The sequence below is a fragment of the Episyrphus balteatus genome, chromosome 2 (genome assembly GCF_945859705.1).
Source record: "Episyrphus balteatus chromosome 2, idEpiBalt1.1, whole genome shotgun sequence".
Taxonomy (NCBI): domain Eukaryota; kingdom Metazoa; phylum Arthropoda; class Insecta; order Diptera; family Syrphidae; genus Episyrphus; species Episyrphus balteatus.
In genome coordinates this window covers 24,548,881-24,567,698 of record NC_079135.1, presented here as the reverse complement: position 1 = coordinate 24,567,698, position 18,818 = coordinate 24,548,881, and the positions used below count along the sequence as shown (strand labels likewise).

At 32.0% G+C, this 18,818-nt stretch overlaps 1 protein-coding gene across 2 annotated transcripts; it reads right to left on the bottom strand.

Annotated features, from left to right (window-relative positions):
- Positions 1–704: 704 nt before the first annotated feature.
- On the bottom strand, positions 705–18,383 carry LOC129910277 (serine/threonine-protein kinase PRP4 homolog). Of its 2 annotated transcripts, none has more exons than XM_055987599.1 (12): positions 18,199–18,383; positions 17,645–18,079; positions 9,640–10,735; positions 9,231–9,578; positions 8,909–9,141; positions 8,734–8,842; positions 8,224–8,656; positions 2,294–2,397; positions 1,955–2,209; positions 1,228–1,376; positions 914–979; positions 705–785 (listed from the first exon to the last, which is right to left on the bottom strand). In XM_055987599.1, exons 1-9 carry the CDS (start codon positions 18,216–18,218, stop codon positions 2,006–2,008), a joined length of 2,982 nt encoding a protein of 993 aa, XP_055843574.1. In that variant the 5' UTR covers positions 18,219–18,383; the 3' UTR covers positions 705–785; positions 914–979; positions 1,228–1,376; positions 1,955–2,005. The 2 variants fall into 2 exon arrangements, with proteins under 2 accessions (XP_055843574.1, XP_055843576.1); XM_055987601.1 differs by having other exon boundaries at positions 1,228–1,372.
- Between the last annotated feature and the right edge of the window lie 435 nt (positions 18,384–18,818).

The following is an 18,818-nucleotide window of genomic DNA, read 5'->3' as shown; positions in this document are numbered from 1 at the left end:
CCTTAAATTTGAACAACCTACATTCAATTTACTCACTGTCCATTAAATTTAATGTCACGCTGATCCGGGATGTTTCATTTAACTTCTATCAATGCTAGTGAAATTCCATAAATAATGTCTAAAAATTATAATTATATTTTGTGAGCTCTTGTAAAGTTTTCTTAAAAGTTCGGATTTAAGTTTAAATAAAAAATAAATATTTTGTTTTATGACTTGAAAAGCCTCTTTTTAAGTTTATTTTATTGAAAACTCGAAAGAAAAAAAATTAGAATCTCTTATAAAACCGGGTAGTAAGAATAACAGACCTATTACGAATGACAACCTTACCAAGTTAACTTGACTTGAGACAGATCCAAGTGCGAAAGGCTATAATTTCGCAAGGACAACTGAATTAAGTAGGTTTGTCATACATAATAGGCCCTTAAAGTTGAATCATCAATATAATACCACAGAGTGATAATAAAATATTAGTTTTTCGTTTTGCAAAAAAGTTAATTGAAAATATGGATCTATCATGTTTTCTTATTCGGCGTCACTGAAATTATTTTTTTGTGTCAGCGTTACATTTCTGTGAATCTCACCAGAAAACAAGTCTTTTATCAGAAGCATAGCAATTTTTGACTAGCTTGTTGTGTTTTTTAGACAACATTTTTACGAAGCAGCTTTACCGGTTCATTGGAAGTTATGCTTGTTAAGCAAGAAAATAATATTTTTTGGCTTGAGCAACTTCATTAGCTTTGCTTTTTCAGCAAGTCTTGTGGCTCAATTGGTTTTTACATCATCATCTGTAAAATAAAAGAAAGAAGAGAGAAAAAAAAAGAAAACCATTAATTTGTTTCCATACAATAAAACTAAAAAAATGATTTTTAAAAATAAAAAAAAGATATTTCAAATTTGACTCATTTTGACTTACGTAAACTACCAAAATTCTAAAACATATCACGTCACACGGTAACGCAGCTGACACTACCTTCAGTTTCTGTAAACGATAATCATAGGGGCTTGTTTAGGCGATATGATTTATTAAGAGATTTTTGGGGAGATATAATTTATGTACAAAGTATGAGTTATTTATTTGTTTGGCCATTAAGAAATTATACATCGTGACAGAGAGCTAAGTCAAACGTGGAACTTGTCTTAGCTCTCCTTCCAGATGACTCATGACCAAGGTTAGAAATAATTTAAACTGTTTTAATAAAACTCTACTACCCGTCCAATTATTATTACCAGTTTAATTTCTTTTTCAATACAAAAATCCTGTGGTTTTTAGCTGAAATATTACTGCGACGACGACGAAGACGATGTGTGTCAGCTCTTCATACTTTTCTCTTTTACACAAGAAGAGTAAAAGTGGACGAAAGCCTCTGGTAATCTGTCTGGAAGAAGTAGAATAGAAATTATAGCCAAGTATAATTGATGGGAATGCCAAGGAAGAAGTAGTAAATAAAAAAAGTCTTGACTCTTTGGAGACAGAACTAGAGTTTTTTTTTTAATTTAATATTTTGACTTTCATTCTGTTCTTCATATTTTTGTTTTTGTTATTATTTTTTTTAATCTTCACAATAACATAGAGATTGTTAATAGTGTTTTTTTCTCTTTTAAAATTTTTAAGTGAATTTTTGAGTGTGTGTAGGTGTGTATACATTCGTAAATGTATTTGTGAAATAAGTTAAAATTCAATTACAATTTAATGGGTGTGGAGTTTTGGTTTGGGAATATTAGGGTGATTGGGTTAATGAGGATTATTATTATTTTTTTTTTTTTTTTCATTTAAACACCAATTTGTTTCGTTTTGCTAATAACAACAACAACAGCACTACCTCGAGTCATTTTCTACTAGTGTTTGTGTGTGTCTTACTTAATTACTAAACAAATACAATAAATGTACATTATTATTTTTAGTTGTTGTTTTCTTTTTTTTTGTTTGTTTGTTTTTTAAAAGCGAGAAAATTACATAATGATTTGTTGGTTGCCGTTGTGTAAAGAAAGTTTTCCTTTTGTGTTTTTACATTTTTTCCTGAATGAATGGATGGGTTAGAGCTTGGTTAAGGGAGATGCGTTTGGATAAATCAAGAGCGAAAATACTATCGAGTAGATCCTTTAGCTGAGTAACTTTACGGTGTTGATCATCGGGTAAGTTTTGATCAGCGATCAATTCATTTTGTAGATTTCTTACTGGTTTGATAACGGGCATTACGACTATCTTTTCCTATTAATTTTTAAATGAGAAATAAAATTTAATACATATTAAAATTAGTAATGGATTTTTTTGTTGTTGTTGTTGATAACTTACCCTTTCTGTGATTTTGTCAATTTCATGGTAGAGGAAATTACAACTTTGGTCAAAGTGTTGATCTTTGAACTGACCTTTGCGAATGACTTTGTTTGGAATTTTTCCTGAGAATAGAATAATTTTTAAATAAATTGTATTTGTTTTATTATTTTAAAGGAATAAAGATTAAAAATTTATATAAACAACAAGAGCCAAATTCTATTTATCTGTGCAATCTCATTCAATTATATTTGCTGCTAGTCTTGGGAAATACTACATTTACATTGTTTTATCGGTTTTGCTTGTAATTTTTGTAAGTAAAATGTATAGCCAAAAAATAGGGATACAGTCAAACTTCTTTATAACGAACCTTCAAGGGAACAAAAAATTGCTTCGTTATAAAGAAGTTTTATAAAAAATTCGTTATATAGAAAATTTATTTTTTAATACTGCATGTGTTCTTTTAAAATAATATGGTACAAAAAAGAACTCATCTTAAGGAAATTTATTCATTTATATTTTTTAGTTAAAACATATCAACTTTGAAATTGAACATGCACATGAATCATAATTTTAAAATTTTTAGTTTATTCTTTAACATTGTTGATAGTGTACTAAACGACACATCAAATTTTTCAGCCACATACTTTTCTTTTCTCCACTTTTAATTTTATCAATATTCTCTCATAGCGAAATAGCCTTGTGATTGGCTAATTTAAAATGTAAACTCAAACGAACGATTCACCTGTCTATATGCGTACAATTTCTAAAACACATGTACCCTTTTTCATGCATCCAAACATACATACATACAATAACTTTAAGAAAATTCTTGCCAAAACGGGGAGTTCCCTTTTAAAACTCGGTATACAAATCTAGTGAGCTTTTTTTCAAATTTGAAAATTGACATTTCGTTATAAAGAAACGAATTTGCTCTTGTGTCAAAAAAAATTAGTTCTTTATAAAGAGAATTTCGTTATAGGGAACTTCGTTATAAAGAAACTAATTCGTATGGAATGTTTTTTAAGGGGAAGGGGAACGAAATGAAATTCGCTATAGAGAAAATTACGTTATAAAGAAGTTCGTTATAAAGAAGTTTGACTGTATATACACAGAACTTAACTTTTTAACTTTACTAAACATAGCCACAGTGAGCCTGAACAAGTTTAAGGTTGATCTAAAATGACGACAAAAACTAAAGATGAGGCTTTGTTCCTGAAGGCCTCAGCAATAATAATCCGTTTTTACCAAAATCGGATTAGCTTCCTTTTTCGAGATACCCCTCGTAAACGTGTTTTTTCGAGAAAAATTCATATCATCGCAAGGCTCGAGTACGATAACTTAGGCGCCGAGACTTGAAAGGGGTTTTTAGTAGAGGTATTCAATACAATCATTTTTGGTTTTAGGAGGGAGGGTCTATGTCCCCCCCTTTAGGCGGGAGGGGCAGTTTTCTAAAAAATCAAACAAAAAATTATTAAAAAACAATGGCAACACTTACAGTTATGAATGATACCTTTTTCAAAAGCTAGAATTGTACACTTAATTACAGTTTTTAAACCAAGTTATTTTAAACAGTTATTTTCGAAATAATCGATTCCAAAGTCAACAATTGTGAAAAAGAAGTTTAAAAAAATACATTGAATACTATTTTTGTCAAGACTTTGGGTTTCATTACGGGATAAATTGATAAAGTAAACTACCTCAATAAATTCCTTATCAAACACTGAAAACCATATGTTTCTATGCCTTCTAGTTTTTGAGAAAATTGAAAAATAGGAAAACTACTTTCTTTATCAGGCTCACTAATGAGCGTTCTGGTACCACACTGGTACTAAGAAATTTTATTTTTAATATCCAATTTTAAATGGAAATAAAACAAATTCATGGAATCGAAGTAGATTAAGCACAGTACTTTTTAATTTTTGATTTTTGATAATGGCAAAGCAAAATAGCCAAGAAAATAAAAATAAGATAAAGAAAGTAGTTTTCCTATTTTTCAATTTTCACAAAAAATAGAAAGCATAGAAACATATGGTTTTCAGTGTTTGATAAGGAATTTATTGAGGTAGTTTACTTTATCAATTTATCCCGTAATGAAACCCAAAGTCTTGACAAAAATAGTATTCAATGTATTTTTTTAAACTTCTTTTTCACAATTGTTGACTTTGGAATCGATTATTTCGAAAATAACTGTTTAAAATAACTTGGTTTAAAAACTGTAATTAAGTGTACAATTCTAGCTTTTGAAAAAGGTATCATTCATAACTGTAAGTGTTGCCATTGTTTTTTAATAATTTTTTGTTTGATTTTTTAGAAAACTGCCCCTCCCGCCTAAAGGGGGGAACATAGACCCTCCCTCCCAAAACCAAAAATGATTGTATTGAATACCTCTACTAAAAACCGGTTTCAAGTCTCGGCGCCTAAGTTATCGTACTGGAGCCTTGCGATGATATGAATTTTTCTCGAAAAAACATGTTTACGGGGGGTATCTCGAAAAAGGAAGCTAATCCGATTTTGGTAAAAACGGATTATTAATGCTGAGGCCTTCAGGAACAAAGCCTCATCTTTAGTTTTTGTCGTCATTTTAGGTCAACCTTAAACTTGTTCAGGCTCACTGTGTAGCGCTTAAAAACAAATCACGAACTTGTTTTTAGAATTCAAATTGGTTAAAACTAATTGATGCTTGTACTTTTGTTCTTTTAGAAGTTTAAAAGTTAAGGTATGTGTGGTGTGTATTCCCCGCGTAAAGGCTACATACATAGCTCAAATTTAAGACGTTTTGCATGAAATATAATGTATAAGTATTTTTAAGATCCAGAAATGTATTAATTGAAATTCTTTTATATTTTATTTATATTAAATATAAAAAAATTTTTGAAATCGTTAATAACACTGGACAGCAAAAATTTTGTTTTTTTTATAAAATAATAATAACCATCCAATACTTTTCCCAAGATTTTTGGTTTATTATATCGAAAAGGAGATACAAAGTTATATGATACCAAAACCCACTAACTTCAACTTAAGATAAAAAAAGATAGGTACATATATCGACAATTTTGAACAGATTTTGAAAAAATAAAAACACTTCTTATAGAAATCGTTACAAATCATGGTAAAATAAGTTGCCTCACATCATAGTTTTACCTTAAACAGTCAAGAAACTGGTTTATTAATTTTCTAACGTCAATGTTTAAAAAAAAAATGGAGCTCATTCGAGTTCACTACACCAAAAGCCTTTCGAAAAGTATCGTTTGTGCCTGGCTACACGTTGATTTTTTAATCGGCTAACCATTCAGGTTGTAGGCAAGAGGGATGAGGATTTTCGTCTTTTTGACGTTTTACTAGAAAATGTAAATTGGAACGTGATTGGGCACAACTTTGTATAGCCGCGACCATTGGTTTATATATCATTATATATCATGTAATAATTTTCGAAACAGTTTTTTAGCAAAATAAATTTTTCTAAAATGTATGTATTAGGGTGGGTCAAAAAAATCGAAATTCTTTTTTTTCAATTCGTACTCCGAAAAATCGATTGCTAGACCCCTCTAGAATATGCACACCAAATATGAGCTCTTTATATTAATGGGAAGGTCCTCCGCTTTGCAATTTTCCATTTTTACATCAAGCTTCTACTAAAAAAAAATAATTTTTTTATTAATTGACTTTTTAGCAAATTTCTTTTCATATTCTTGTAGGAAATTGAACGCTCTACAAAAAAGGCCTTATACACTTTTTTCGTTTATCTAACCGTTGAATAGATATTTGAGGTCCAAAAATCGAGAAAATCTTTAAAAATTCGTTTTTTGTTCTTAATTTTGTAACAAATTGAAAAATTATAATGATCAAACGCGCAAGACATATTCTTGTTGAAAATTGATTGCTCCACAAAAAAGGTCTTATTAACTTTTTTCATTAATCTAACCATTCTAAAGATATTCGAGGTCAAAGTTAAAAAAAAAAATATAAAAACATTTTATATTTTTAAAAAATTTCTAATTCACTGAAACTTCATTATTTTCAAATTAGCAAGATATATTCTTGTAGGAGCTAAAACGTTCTACAAAAAATTCCTTGGAATGAAATTGATTGCTTTAACCGTTTAGAAGATATTCGTATCCAAACCAATGCTCACTGATTTCAATAGTTTTCTTATGACCCGTATGCATTGCGATTTGGATACGAATATCTTCTAAACGGTTAAAGCAATCAATTTCATTCCAAGGAATTTTTTGTAGAACGTTTTAGCTCCTACAAGAATATATCTTGCTAATTTGAAAATAATGAAGTTTCAGTGAATTAGAAATTTTTTAAAAATATAAAATGTTTTTATATTTTTTTTTTAACTTTGACCTCGAATATCTTTAGAATGGTTAGATTAATGAAAAAAGTTAATAAGACCTTTTTTGTGAAACAATCAATTTTCAACAAGAATATGTCTTGCGCGTTTGATCATTATAATTTTTCAATTTGTTACAAAATTAAGAACAAAAAACGAATTTTTAAAGATTTTCTCGATTTTTGGACCTCAAATATCTATTCAACGGTTAGATAAACGAAAAAAGTGTATAAGGCCTTTTTTGTAGAGCGTTCAATTTCCTACAAGAATATGAAAAGAAATTTGCTAAAAAGTCAATTAATAAAAAAATTATTTTTTTTTAGTAGAAGCTTGATGTAAAAATGGAAAATTCCCATTAATATAAAGAGCTCATATTTGGTGTGCATATTCTAGAGGGGTCTAGCAACCGATTTTTCGGAGTACCAAATCAAAAAAAAAATTTTCGATTTTTTTGATTTGGTACCACCCTAGTATGTATATTATGTTTAGGCAAGGGTTTTAAGCGGCACTTGTGTCATATTTTTATTTGAAGTGACATATAAAATTGTTAGCAGAATTTTAACGTCAACTGTTTGTGATATTAACCTGTATGCATAAAAAATAGTAAATACTAGCAATATGAAATTAGTAAGAGGTATAAACTAGGTTTGATATGCACAAAATGTGGATTAAAAACGTTCATACTTTACAATTTTTTAAGTAAAAGCATTTACTATTTTTTATGCATATGACCCATTGTCAAGATCTGTTTAACAACCAGTTAAAGAAGATCATTTTGTGTAGACATCTTTACAATACATCTGTAAACACTGAAAGTGGAATAAAATTGTTTTAATAAAAGATTATTTTGCGAATCCTTATACATTTTTTTGGGTTTAATCTGCTGGTTTCACAATTTATAACTCAAAACGGATGGATACATTTTTTTAATCTTTGATTTGTTGGATTCCCGTTTTGGCTTCGAATGGCAGAACTATAACAGCGGAAAACCAAAAAAAAACAAACTAATAGTAAAGCTACAGTGAATTTTGGGAAATATTGTTTGAGGTCGGAATAATTCAGAAATACTAAAATTTTATCCGTGAGGTTCATATTCTGAGGTTCGTTGATCTAACTGACGAGAAATAGGCCCCAGGTGTGCAGCAGTTTCCCACTTGAAACAAAATTCTACTGTGGCTTTCAGCCATTAAGATGTAGTCAAAGAGTTCACCTTCTTCAACTTAACGCACGATATTCTAGTTGAAATCCGGTTGCGGTTTGTGAAAAAAGGGTTCAATGGTAGTAAGACAACAGTTACTCTGTCAATCTTGCTTTATTTCCGACGAAAAGCAAAATAAATAATTAGCTTTTTTTACAGAAACCTTTTTCACAGATATTTATGTAATTGATACCGTGTGCGAAAAGGGTAAATAGATTAGGAAACAGTGGGAAACCCTTAATTTGTTAATATTTTTTATGTTTTCACCTTTTTCGTGAAATAACAAATAATTTCGTTTATGTTTTAAAATTGAATGCCTTAAAATTATTTTTGAAAACATTTGTGCTAAAATTTTCATTTTATTTAAAAATAAAAAAAAAATTATTTAAAAACTTCAATTCAAACACTCACCTTTCAAGTCCATGAAAAACTTCAACATCTGATTGTTGCTCTTTCCACTAAACAATATCTTTCCCGTATACAATTCATAAATAGTACATCCCGCCGACCACATATCAATACCATAATCATATGGAATTCCCAAAATAATTTCAGGTGCACGATAGAAACGTGATATTAAATATGGCGTGATTTCATTTTCATTTATAGCTGATGCTGAGCCAAAATCACAAAGTTTCAATATCAAATGACTTTCATTGACTAAAATGTTGTCGGGTTTGATGTCTGCATGCAAAATACCCGTTTTCTTTAATAATTTCAATGCCAAAAATAATTGTTGGGTATAACTTCGTACAGCTTTAATGTGAAGACCAACATTTTTGCCGTATTTTTTTAGAACTTCACGTAGATTCATTGCCAATGGCTCAAATACCATACACAAATGCTGTAGATGGAAGAAAAACAAAAAATTTGAAGTAGTAAAGAAATTAAAAAGTGTAGAGTTTTCAAGCACTTACGTACCTGTTTGTGAAAGAAATGCCTATAAAGGCGTAAACAATGAAATCGATCTTCCGGATCGGCATCGTTAAGCTTCTTAAGAATTTCCAATTCTCTTAATCCAGTTTTGTGCCTTAAAAGAAAAATAACAAGACTTAAATATCTTTTCTCAAAATTTGTCAATTTCTCTCATTCATACATGATCTCATTGTTTCGAATGATTTTGACTGCAACATTAGCATTGCCTCTTGCCTGATCACGGCCTCGAATGACATTACTGAAAACTCCTTGTCCAGTATATCCACTGACGACATACCGATTGTCAAGTGTCTCACCAATTCGCACTCGGTAATAACCCTCTGCATCATCCCAATTATCTGTCAGAGCTGGATTCTCAGTTTGATGTTTATTGTGAATGATGGTACTGGGGGACTGTAATTAGAAAGAAAAAGACGATTCGGATAGGTCAAGAAATAAAACGACTCATTTTTGCGCTGTCCGACAGTTACAAATAAACTCACATCGAAGTTAGAATCAACATCTTGGTCAGCAAACATATCCCATTCGGGTCGTTTGCCTGTCGTTGTTGCGGGCGGTTGTTCTTTTGTACTTGTGTTTGTGGAATCTTCTTTTGGAGAAGAATCGTCAGTTGCTTGGTTGTTCTTTTGAGGTGGTGGGGTGTGCGTTGTATCGTTTGAATTCTCATCATCATCATGAACATGGGTTCTTTTTGGAACTGGCTTTGGAGAAGGTTCTTTTTCATCTATTTCAATCGGCAATGGTGACTTCTGTTTTGTCTGTGGATTTGGTTGTGTTGGCTGGGGTGATGGTGATTTGTTCTCCTCTTCATTTGGTTTGCCTCCAAGTTTCTTTAAAAACAAATAATGACGTGAGTTAATATATTTTTTTAAATGCACATAAATGATTTACCTTTAGTAACTCTTCTCGTCGCTTGCGTCTCATTTCAATGATCTTTTCCTCATCATCGTCGTCATTAATATCGATATTGTTGAGTTCGTCATCACTGCCGCTGCTGCTTGACTCCTTCGGCCTATCTTTCTGGCCCTCACTCAACGAACCCCGATAGCGATCAGGCCGTTCTTCTTTCCTCCCCAAAGATCCATCTCCTCGACTGCGTTCCTTTTCCCTTTCACGCTGCTCTCGCTTACGATCGGACTCCACTTTACTACGACTGTGACTTCGTTCACGCATCCAGCGCTCCCGATCACGATCGCGGTCTCTACCCCGACCCCTTTGATTCTGTCCTTGTTGCTTATTATCCTGCCATTGCCGATCTGGTTCGGCTCGAGGCTTCCTTGTGGTAGTGTCACGTTCTCTTTCCTTGTCACGATTGATTTCGGTTCGAAGATCAACTTTATATCGATTGTCATTGTCTCGACGACTATCTCTTCGTTGAACTTGCTGCTGATGTGCTTCATGGCGATTTCGTGAGCCATCCTCACGTCGACGATCACCTGACCTATCTTCCCTACCTCCTCTTTTGGGAGATTTGCTTTGATTAGAGCGCCTCAAACTGCGATCTCGTTCACCAGACGATGTATTTCTTATTCGAGAACGTTTGTCCGGTGGTGGTGCTCTACCTTCACTGGGCGACGACCTAGAATGACGTTTACCTGATGCCGCCGCCGCTGCCGTTGATTTGGCGGCATGGCGCTCGGGCGTTCGCACACCACCGCTAGAATCATCCAACAAAATAATATCGGGTTCATTTGTTTTGGAAATTTTAATAATATTTTTACTAGAGTTCATTTTGGATGTGGACTTTGATGACGACTCCTCGAGCCTTTTGTTATGCACAGTCACCTCCAAGGAACGAGCTAAATGAGATTTGGCGGTGGCTTCTTTAGATGCAGCTGCTTGCGAGCCATTTGCTTTCTCTTCATCTGTGTCAGACATGTAGGCACCCAAACGAGCTTGTAGAAGGGCTTTTTGACGCATCAACTCTTCCAGATTGAGTTCTTCTTCAATTATTGCAACATCTGGACTGGCAACATCATTATCATCTCTAAAAGTTATAAAAAAGATAAAAAGGAATTCTGTTTAGCAGAGTGCCGTAAAGCATAAAATTTGTACAATCTTGGAATCCAAGAAAAGTCAATCAATCTGTATAACGATTGCTGGACTGCATAATAAGAAGGTCAAATTAAAAAAATTTGACCGCTCTCGATTACAACAATTTTTAACCACATTTTACTAAAAAATTAGTATCACTGATACTGATATGAAAAAAACGTCCAATAGGAATTGCTGTCTCATTTTAGATTTTGCTCAAACTTTGTGAGGATGCTTTCTAGGACTATAAGGAAGTAAATCAATGGTGATTTAATTTTAATTTGCTTCGCTTCCCCGCTACCAGGCTTAGAATTTTTGCAAAATGTCATATTTATGTTATTAATGGAAGTCCAGAGAAGCTTTAAAAGGTGAATGCTACATTAACGGCCAATTTCTTCACATGAGTACTAACGGCCGATTTCTTCACAGAGTCCTAGCGCTAGTACCAGTCCTAGTCCTAAAGTTAGTACTCAAATCGGTATCAACTCATTTCTTCACTCAAGTACTAAGCCCTAGAACTGTCAATTTAGGACCGAGTACTAGTTAGGACTCGGTACTAGCTAGCTCCTCAAAATCTGCTAGTACCTGGTTATTATACCAATCGTTAGTACTCAAATCGGTACGAAGTGATTTCTTCACACAAGTTCTAAGTCCTAGTACTGTCAAATTGGTACCGATTTTTGCTTAGGACGTCCTAAAAGTTAGAACCTAAAAATCGACAGTCTAGCGACGATAATACTTGATTTGGTTGGATTTTTTCCATTTATTCCAAAATTTAATTAGCAGTTTTGAGATTTGGTGTCTTTTTAAATAGATACTTTTTGCTTTTATTGATTTTTATTCTGATTTTGTAATTTTATTTTTTGTCGAAATTGTGCATTTTGTAATTTTTTTTCTTGAAGAAAATGGATTTAATTTTTGAAGCAGAATTGGTAAACCACATCTGTCCCGCAATTAAAAATGTTGTTCTTTAACAAAAAGTCGGCGCCTTTTACTTTTTCATAATCACACAAAAAGACTGCAATTTTAAAAACTGTTATTTTTATTGAAATATATAGGTACAAACGTCTAATACGGAAACTATTCTTTTTATTTGCTAACTTAAAATGATTCTTCTTCCGGCAGGCGACCTTCGTAGTAAAAAGACATGACATCCCATTTTTGATGGTGACACTTCTTGATAAAACTTGAATTTTAACTTTTTTTATTTTCATTTTTTCTTCTTAGGTCTTCTTAATCGTCATTATAATTTTTTTTAAATTTTTTTAAATGGTGATTTCACTAAATTTAAACGTTTTTTGTCTATTTTGTTTTGTTTGATTTGCTGAATTATCAAAATAATCTATTTAAAACTTCAAAATATTGTCAAATGACAGTTAGACCAGTTTTATACGAATTAATTCTTAGGACTGCGTTGTGAACTTAGATCAGGTCCTATAAATGTGAAGAAATACTCAGGTACTAACTTTCCGTTAGGACCGAGTACCAGTGCTAGTACCGGTCCTAGCTAGACCGGGTACTAAGCTGGGCTAGTACTCATGTGAAGAAATTGGCCGTAAGCGAGCTTAGTACCCGGCCTAGCTAGGACCGGTCCTAGCACTGGTACTCGGTCCTAACGAAAAGTTAGTACCTGAGCATTTCTTCACATTTATAGGACCTGATCTAAATTCACAATGCGGTCCTAAGAAATAATTCGTATAAAAGTGGTCTAACTGTCATATTGACAATATTTTGATGTTTGAAATATATTATTTTGGTATTTCAGCAAATTAAACAAAGCAAAATAGATAAAAAAAGCAATCATATAATTAAATCACCATTTAGAAAATATAAAAAAAAATATAATGAAGCTTAAGAAGACCCAACAAGAAAAGATTTTAAAGATATATCAAGAAGTGTCACAATCAAAAATGAAATGTCATGATTCTACGATGAGAAATTTACTGAATAATCTGGGCAAGCAATGGATTAACTACAGGAAGAAGAATCATAATTATTAACGGCCGATTTCTTCACAGAGTCCTAGCGCTAGTACCGGTCCTAGTCCTAAAGTTAGTACTCAAATCGGTATCAACTCATTTCTTCACCCAAGTACTAAGCCCTAGAACTGTCAATTTAGGACCGAGTACTAGTTAGGACTTGGTCCTAGCTAGGTCCTCAAAATTAGGTGGTACCTGGTTATTATACCAATCGTTAGTACTCAAATCGGTACCAAGTGATTTCTTCACACGAGTTCTAAGTCGTAGTACTGTCAAATTGGTACCGAGTTTTACTTAGGACTTCGTAAAAGTTAGAACCTAAAAAACGACAGTCTAGCGACGATAATACTCAATACTTATTGAGTTTTTGCATTTATTTTAAAATTTTATGAGCATTTTTGAGCTTTGGTGTCTTTTGAAATGTGTAATTTTTGAGTTTATTGAATTTTATTCTAATTTTGGCATTTTGTAATTTGTATTTTTTTTTTAAAGATGTATCGCAATAGCAATGCAGTCTTTGAATAAATTATTATGGAACAAAATCGTTGGCACTGCAGAAGATTATCCATTTCTAATAAGAAAACCACAGTTTATGAAAGTATAATTGAAGCCACCTGCATACAATTTTCACTCAAAATATATTCTATTTTACGGGCATCAGTGATGGCCGTCCGACATCTATCTAACAATTTCCAACACAAAATGTCTTTGCAAGAAGATTCTATTTACAAATAGTATTGCAGACTATGATCAAAATTATCTTCATTCAATGACTGCTATAAAACAAAACTGCACCAAAACAATAAAGATTCAGTTTTCAAAAATGTTATTTTTATTGAGATATACATATATGAACTGTCTTTTTTAATAATAAAATAAACTGGTTTATCTGTGGCTTTTCCAGGTTTTCCAGAGTCGTTAGTGAACTAGCTATCAGGCTTGCCGGCACTTACATATGCACAAAATCGTCACATTCTCGTCGTTCTTGATAGTGAAGGTTCTTGATATAATTTATCTTCTTTTCTTGTTGTCTTTGTTCTCAATCATCACAATATTTTTTAAATTATTTTAATGTTAATTTCATGAATGGACTGTTTTTTGTCTGTTAATATTTTGTAAAATCTGTTGAAATATCAAAATAAAATATTTCAAGCATCAAAATATTGTCAAAATGACAGTTATACCATTTTTATACGATTTATTTTTTAGGACCGCGTTGTGAACTTAGATCAGGTCCTATAAATGTGAAGAAATGCTCAGGTACTAACTTTTCCTTAGGACCGAGTACTAGTGCTAGGACCTGACCTAGCTAGACCGGGTACTAAGCTGACTTAGGACTTATGTGAAGAAATTGGCCGTAAGAAATAAAAAAGATAGTTTGCGTAATATGTTTGTTCCTAAATATGTATTTCAATAAAAACTTAAAAGCGCAGTACCTTTTTTTGTGTGATTATGTCTCTTAGAAGTCATCAGTGCGAGTCGCGTTATTTACCATGATTTGTAGATATTAGCGACTAAATTTTTGTTAAAAAAGTCTAACCACAACTTTTTTGAATCTTTTCGCGGGATATTGAATTAATTGGCGGGGCAAAATATACTGACGGGACAGATATTGAGGCATTGGATAAATGCGAGGTACCGATTGACAACATTTTTCACCATCAAAAATTAAATTCATTTTCTTAAAAAAAAATACAAAAATTAAATGCACAAATTTGATAAAAAAAAAAATGGCAAAATAAGAATAAATATCAATAAAATAAAAACATATCTATTTTAAAAGACACCAAATCTCAAAACATAAATATGTTTTTAAATAAATGCAAGAAATCCAACCAAATCAAGTATTATCCTCGCTAGACTGTCGATTTTTAGGTTCTAACTTTTAGGACGTCCTAAGCAAAAATCGGTACCAATTTGACAGTACTAGGGCTTAGAACTTGTGTGAAGAAATGATTTGGTACCGATTTGAGTACTAACAATTGGTATAATAACCAGGTCCTAGCTGATTTTGAGGAGCTAGCTAGTACCGAGTCCTAACTAGTACTCGGTCCTAAATTGACAGTTCTAGGACTTAGTACTCGAGTGAAGAAATGAGTTGATACCGATTTGAGTACTAACTTTAGGACTAGGACCGGTACTAGCGCTAGGACTCTGTGAAGAAATCGGCCGTAAATCAATAATTTTACAAGTCTAATATGTAGTGGTTATTCTTCTACTTTACTGATTTCACTAATATATAGAATTTGTATTATAAAAACAATCTTCTTCTTCTTTATTAACTAGCCAGGCCACGGGTAAAACCTTTTTCATGTTTTAATGATTAAAATCTTAATCTTGCTGGAAATATGTAGTTCAAATTAGGTGTTTGTTAAAAAATCTATGTACGTTGAGCTGAATATAAACAAAATTTGCATGTCTCACGATAAGTCAACTGATGAGTCCAAGTGAGCTCCACCGGGACGAAACGCCAAATTTTTGTTTGGACTAAAGGCCGTTAAGTTAAAAGCAACATATATTAAATAAAAAGCTTTCGTTTCCTTTGATGTTAACACGAATTTAAATTTTGTTGTTGTTGTTGTTACTTCAAGTTTGTAAACAAATCTAATAAATATATAATCCTTGTGTCGCGGTGTTTGTTACAAAACTATTCCGAAACGACTGGACCGATTTTCATGAAATTTTGTGCGCATTTATTTTTTAAACTAATAAATGTTTAGGGTGGTGGAACAATTTAATTTTTTTTTTTGCGTATCGGGTAGGTCTGAGAATGGGCCAACATCTATTTTTCATTCTTCAAAATGGTTATGGTGTTCCAACTACTTTTTTTTATTTTCTTGGAAGGATTCTTATGAAATTTTGCGTGCATATTAGGTAGGTTGGAAAATCGGTTAGCATCGAAAATCGGTTAAAATTGAAAATTAAAATTTTACGTGTGTATGTAGTACGTTTTATACAAACAAACATTATTGGAAATGGAAACCTAAAGGCAATCCGCAACTCGATTACCGTCAGATGATAACGTTTGGACAATAGCGCGTCTTCACGTAGAACTGAAAACTTCCACGTCTGAACGATCGCGTTTTCGCTTTATCGTCCACTCACTTCACTTCACGTTGTTATTTCAAGTTTGTAAACAAATGTCAATTAAAAATTTGAGCACACACTGTAATTTACATTCAAATTTTTTGTTTGCTATTAAAAAAAATAAACGATCACGTCTGCGATTAACATTTTGAAGATTACGTAATGAATTCCCTGTATATAGGCGCTAACAGTGGTAAATTGTATTAATATTAATCTTTTATAATAATAAATTTGTCGCAGAAATAATTTAATTCAAAATTTTCGACTTATGTCGTTTTCTATTGACGAGATTCAGAATCAGATTTGTGAATCTGACAGCTGAAAGGGGGGTGGGGTGTGAACAGGGGAAAAAGTGGAATAATCTCAGATTTCATGATCTATCTGCGGCTTGAGATTCAAAAAAATGACAAAAAAATGAATCTGAGAGTCAAAAATCTGAATCTGGATTTTTATCAAGATTCACGCATACAAGCACACGCACTTTCACACACACTCCTGCACACAATTACAAAACTAGATTTCATATTCTATTTGCAGTGGAAATAGAAAACGACATTAGTAAGTTCTGATTTTCTCCACGAGTTGCGAACCTGGGGGTCAATTCCCGATCTGTGAAAATGTGAAGTGATAAGTTTTATCACGTTTTCATAATAAATTCGATTCTTGATTTGTGAAAGAAATAAAACAAATGTCTTAATCTTTTCAAATGATAAATTTATTTATCACAACCCAATATTCTTGTGAAAAATAATAAACAAATAAAAAACACAATTAAAAGAAAATAAACAATCTCAACTACACCCGGATTCGAACCTAGGCCGATAGAGTAAAAGGTAACCCCCTTACTCACTAAGGCTAATTCGAATTTGTTTATTATGAAATCTTTTTTATACTTTATACTGAAAAAGTAGTTCAAAGCAGCTTTAAGTATTAAAAAGTAGATAAATATTTCCAAAGGAACGCAGCTCATATAAGCTATTTCTCTCAAAAATTAAAGTTTTTAAATTAAGGGCCAATTTATTGAGCCTATATTAAACTTAAATCACCATTAAAAAAGGGAATTTTAAATTTAAAAACTAAATTCGTTTAATTCAGTCTCATTTAAGGATTTTTTTGAAGTTTGCCATTTTTAACTAACAGAGCATTAAATTTAAAGGGGCTTTTAAGTAAAACACCAAATTCGACCTTTTAAGAAGGATATTTAAAGCTAATGAGAGTTTAAAAGAGGATATCTATTTATTCACTCTCCATTAGCTTTAACTGTCATTTAACTGTGCGTCAATTAAGATATCAATCATTTCAAAAAGCACGAAATATGGATAATTGTCTTGGATATTTATTGGATTTATGTGATGAGGATGAAGAAAATTCGTTTGAATCCAAACGATGGCTTAATTTTGTTAAACCAAACCATCGTTGGTTTGGAATTATTTGAACGGGTGTGGAGTAGATAAAGCTCATGACTAATTTAATTTTATAGGCCTAACATGTGTTTAAAATTTATGATGTGAAATGGTCAACTGCTCATTAAATAAGGCTTTTACGCATACAAATAAGAAAAAATAAATATTTCAAAAACTAGAGCTGCTAGAAAATAAACCAATATGATTTTTGAGCTTACTGAACCCAAATCCATAAAATTTGATATGAATCTTCTATATCTTATTAAAAAAAACATTTCCAAAGGTTATATAGGTATATGTATAAAGATTCATTGACTTTCCCATGATTAAATTAAAATAATAGGTATAAAATAAATCTTACGACACTCCACTATAATAGTTGAGAATACTTACACTTCACTTTCCGTTCCAGATGACACAATTTCCATTGCTGGGATTACTTTGTTCTGAATGGTTTTAGTTATCTCCTCGACCAAACTGGAGGCATCAGTTTGCATAATTGGTTTCCGTATGCTAAACTTATTGCCATTCGAATGTTCGACTTTTAAAAGTGAACTTCGATCTCTACTTGCCTTTTGCATAATTTCTGTGAACTTTTCATTTATGCATCCACTTCGTCGAGATGCACTGGATTTCCTATGACCATCATCGCTGTCGGAACCAGTGGATTTGTGTCGTTTTTTGGTCTTTTTGTGTTTTTTGTGAGACTTGTCACTTTTGCCAGATTTTTTGTGTTTTTTATGTTTTTTATTGCGTTTATGTTTTTCTGCTGAAGCAGATGAAGCTTTGAAACGTTTCTCTTCGACAGATTCATCACTGGAATCGTTACTAATGTTTTTTGTTCAGTTTAATTAGAAAAATAGATAATTTATTATTTTTAGCAAACATAACCTCAAAAATTTAATGGGGAGGAAATTTTTCCAATTTTATTTTTTTTTTGCGCTTACCTGTTATCTTCGCTGGACATTATCGAAGTTAGTCTATTTAATTAGATTTTATTAAATGCTGTTTTGGAGGTTTATGAAGCTCAATTTTATATTTTTTTTTACTGAAAAATAAATTCTGTTGTACAGAAGAAGGACAAACAAATGTGAAAATTTTTGATATGAGAAAAAAATATACGTATGTTTTTTTCGAGATGGAAAAAAAGTTTGACAAGCGTCTAATGACAATTTTGACATTAATTTATGTACAGCGGTTCGTTAAAATGGTGGGGATATCTGTTGTGAAGTAGCAAATTTTCTCAAAATAATTAGTGGCGTTCAAAATGTTATCTCCATTTAAGTGCCTGTTGTACAAACGTGGATCAGCCTTGGTTCAGAAATTTAACCCACTGATTTCGGCGGATTAGCTGCTAGTCAATTTCGGTTCAAGCATGAATGTGGCTATTTCTACATATATATAGGGGTCACTCGTGGCCCTCATCTACTTTCAATTCGTGACGAGGGCCAGTAGCTTTTAAGTGTGAATCATGAGTCGTAGTTTTTTTTTTTGTATCAAATGAAAATTAAATGGACGAGGAGCTCATCAAAATTAGAGGGAATTAGATTTCGGCGGATTAGCTGCG